We start from the raw sequence: 3,605 nt of genomic DNA on the forward strand, positions 1-3,605 counted from the left end.
AAACCATGACTATAGACCCTTTTAGGTCACTTTTTTTTCGAAAAACGGTGACCATAGACCTCTTTAAGTCACTCCCCAAAATTATGACCATAGAATCTTTTAAGTCACCTTTTTTTAAAAAACGTGACCATAGACTTTTTTTATCTCTATAAAAAACCATGATCATAGATCCCTTTAGGTTACTTTCCAAAATCGTAACTATAAACCCTTTTAGGCCACTTTTTTTAAAAAACCGTGACCATAGAGTATCTGTGTAGTAATCGATTGGATAATCAGATTATTCGAACTCGTAAACACCCGTAGTTTACTCTATTATTTAATATAATAGGTGTAGGTGTTGAACATTATAACTTATATACAGGACAACATCATCAATTATTTATATCTATTTATATCTAACTAATTCACATAATCATAATAAAAAGAATACATATGGTTCCTTAAAGAAACAGAGAAGGGGGAGAGGAGAAGGGGGGGGGGTTTAGAGAAACAAAGAATATTGAAGTAATAATTCAAATCAAAGTATCAAAGCATTATCCTTAATTACACCACCACCTTTTGAACATTCTTATAGGAATATTGTCTAGCAAAGAAGACAAAGAGAAACAAATTCAATGTGCTCATAACCGCCAACATCCAGTAGAATTTGTCCAAGCGACTATTGTTCAAGTCCTTACCAAACCAACTCTTTCCAATCTTGCTTGTCACATGGTCAACAATTGTAATGATCAAACTACTAAGAAAACTTCCAGCTCCAATCACACTAAGATAAAGTGCTATCCCTAAGCTTCTCATTGAATCCGGAACTTGGTCATAGAAATATTCTTGCAACCCTACAAGTGTAAAACCGTCACCAAAACCAATAATTAGAAATTGTGGAACCAACCAAGACACATTCATTTTAAGGTGAACCATTTTAAGTCTCTTTCTTTCAACCAATGCTGCTACCACCATTGAAATGATTGAAAAGAGCATTCCGGTACCGATCCTCTGAAGGATGTTCATTCCTCTTTCGTTTGCCGTCAGCTTTTTTAGCGACGGTACAAGGATCCGGTCATAAACTGCGACGGAAAGTATCATTCCGGTGGCGGTAAGGGCGAAAATTGAAGCTGGAGGGATCTCAAAGTTATTGCTTATTTTTCTATCCATGATTGCACCTTGTTTGATAAAGAAAGTGGTTGTTTGTGCCATGCATATTCCAAATGGTAAAGTGAATACCCAAATAGGTATCATGTTGATAATAAGCTTCACCTCTTCAACCTTGGTTACAGTAGCAAGCTTCCAAGGACTCTGTTTCTTTGCTATGTTTCCATCATCATCACTTTCAAGCATAGCTGCCTTGTCAAGAAATCTGAAATACATGCATACTAATATTTTAATTATTATAAATTATAGATGAGGAATAATTTAACATGCTCAAAATACTTCTAAACATCTTAGATAATAAATGCAGTAAAAGATTAGATACGTTCAATGTTTCTACCGAATCAACATGTTCTTTTTCTTTTATGAAAGAGAAAAATGAAAGTGATGTTATTAGTTAAAAAATTGTTGATCATCTGGACTACATTATCTATAACAAGTGGTATTAAAAGAGAAATAATTAATATATGAAATATACTATATGGGAAATAAAATTTTAACACCAACAAAAGATAATAAATAATTCTAGTTAATAGTTAAAATGGTCCATTAAAAATTACCTGTTCATCAATTCGGTCGTCAAAAAATTAAATGTTTTGAATTAGTTCTTGAAAGATGCAATATTAAATCATATTAGTCCTTTTGCTAATTAGACGATGACGTGTCTCAAAATATTTATATCACGTATCATCGTCTAACTTATAAAAGGACGACCAATTTAATTCACAGTAGCATCTTTCCGACACTAATTCAAAACTGGTGTACACTTGATCTTTTAGAAAAAAATTTGACTATTAACCCTAATTAATTCTTAGTTATATTATACTAGTACCATACATACTTGAGTTTCTCTGTGTGGCATAGAAATCTTCCATTGCAACTCTGAAAATTAGAAGCTTCATATAGTTCACTAGGATTGGAAGGATATGGAAGCTTTCTTTTGGAAATGGCTGCAACTAGAACTTGAAACATTGGTGTCAAGGGGCTCCCACTTGGTACCCTATAACGATAAGATTTTCTTCCCAACAAGAATATGATCAATGAAAAGGCCATAACCCCTATGAGGATGATATCAGCAACTCCCCAATTAACATGATCTTGTACATAAACAATTAGGGTTACTCCTAGAATGAGTCCACTACAAACACCACAACTCCACCAATTAAAGAATGACATTTTCTTCCTCCTTTCAGAAACATGATCATCATCAAATTGATCAGCTCCAAAGCTTTGTAAAGAAGGTTTATGCCCTCCAGTTCCAAAGGATATTAAGTACATGGCTATGAAGAACACTACTTCATGTACCCTCCTAGCTTTGGTGCATGTGTTATTAATGTTATGATGATCACATGGCCTTAATGCTGGCAAGAACCATGATAGAGAAAGAAGAACCAAACCCTGTATTTTCATAAGAAACTAATGATAGCTGTTTTTAGATTTGTGTAAATTTTGTATATTTTTTTATCATAAAAATTTTGATATAATAATGCTACAAAATTATTTGTCCCAAAATCTTAAACTAATAAAAAGATGTATATGAATAAATATATCTCTAACAACACTAATTAAGCTAACATGCATGTGTATAATCAAACAATATAAGAGAGACAAATGCAATACTTAAAAACAGAGGAGTAACATTTGTAATATTCAAAGACTTCAGGGGAAGACTCTTTAATTTTCTCAATTTAAATGATTAATAATATCTTGGATTAATGTGATAATTAACGAAACAAAACTCGCTTATACTTCAATAGAGGAATCTTAGAACTTTTTGAGTATACCTAATTAATGTTCTAGTTCTTTTCAATTACCATGAGATAAACAATGGATGATATAATGATAGTAATGTAGCGACTGAAATATGCATCAGCAATGAATCCTCCCAACAACGGCATCAATGTGGTGACACCAATCCAATAGTTCACATTTTTAGCTGCCATTTTTAGATCTTGATGAATAATCTTTGTAAGATAAAGGACCAAGCTGGTTGCTACTCCAAAGTAGCTTAACCTCTCACTAAATTCAAACACTGCAAACGAACAAGGATAAAATTAAGTGTTACATGGGTACCAATAACGGTATAAATATATAGGAAACATTTCAAGTATACTGGAGAGTACTGGTGCACCATTTATTCTAACCGTTGATCTGAATTATAAAAAATATATAATATATATTAATTAAAATCAATGGTTAAAATAACTGGTGCACCGATACTCTCGGTGCACTTGAAATGTTTCCAAATATATAATATCTATATATACACCGGATATACAAGCATGTAGATTAACTACAAAAAATGAACAAAAAGGTACGGTTTACTATTATAATGAAAAAGTAACTAAATAAAAAGCATAATTTCAATAATGTTTAAGCAAACGCAATAATAATAATAATAATAATAATAATAATAATAATAATAATAATAATAATAATAATAATAATAATAATAATAATAA

General features: G+C 31.5%; 1 protein-coding gene across 2 annotated transcripts in view; it reads right to left on the bottom strand.

The window, feature by feature from the left end:
- LOC107625623 (protein NRT1/ PTR FAMILY 5.6) overlaps window positions 500-3,605 on the bottom strand; it is a 5,893-nt gene continuing 2,787 nt past the window's right edge. The window contains exons 2-4 of one of the 2 annotated variants that reach the window (XM_021116106.1): window positions 2,958-3,175; window positions 1,985-2,559; window positions 500-1,351 (exon numbers count right to left, since the gene is read on the bottom strand). In XM_021116106.1, coding sequence (XP_020971765.1) covers window positions 544-1,351; window positions 1,985-2,559; window positions 2,958-3,175 — 1,601 coding nt within the window. In that variant the 3' untranslated portion in view covers window positions 500-543. The remainder of the gene's footprint in view (window positions 1,352-1,984; window positions 2,560-2,957; window positions 3,176-3,605) is intronic. The other variant, XM_016328306.2, reaches the window with a different exon arrangement.

This window comes from Arachis ipaensis, chromosome B02, assembly GCF_000816755.2.
Source record: "Arachis ipaensis cultivar K30076 chromosome B02, Araip1.1, whole genome shotgun sequence".
NCBI lineage: Eukaryota > Viridiplantae > Streptophyta > Magnoliopsida > Fabales > Fabaceae > Arachis > Arachis ipaensis.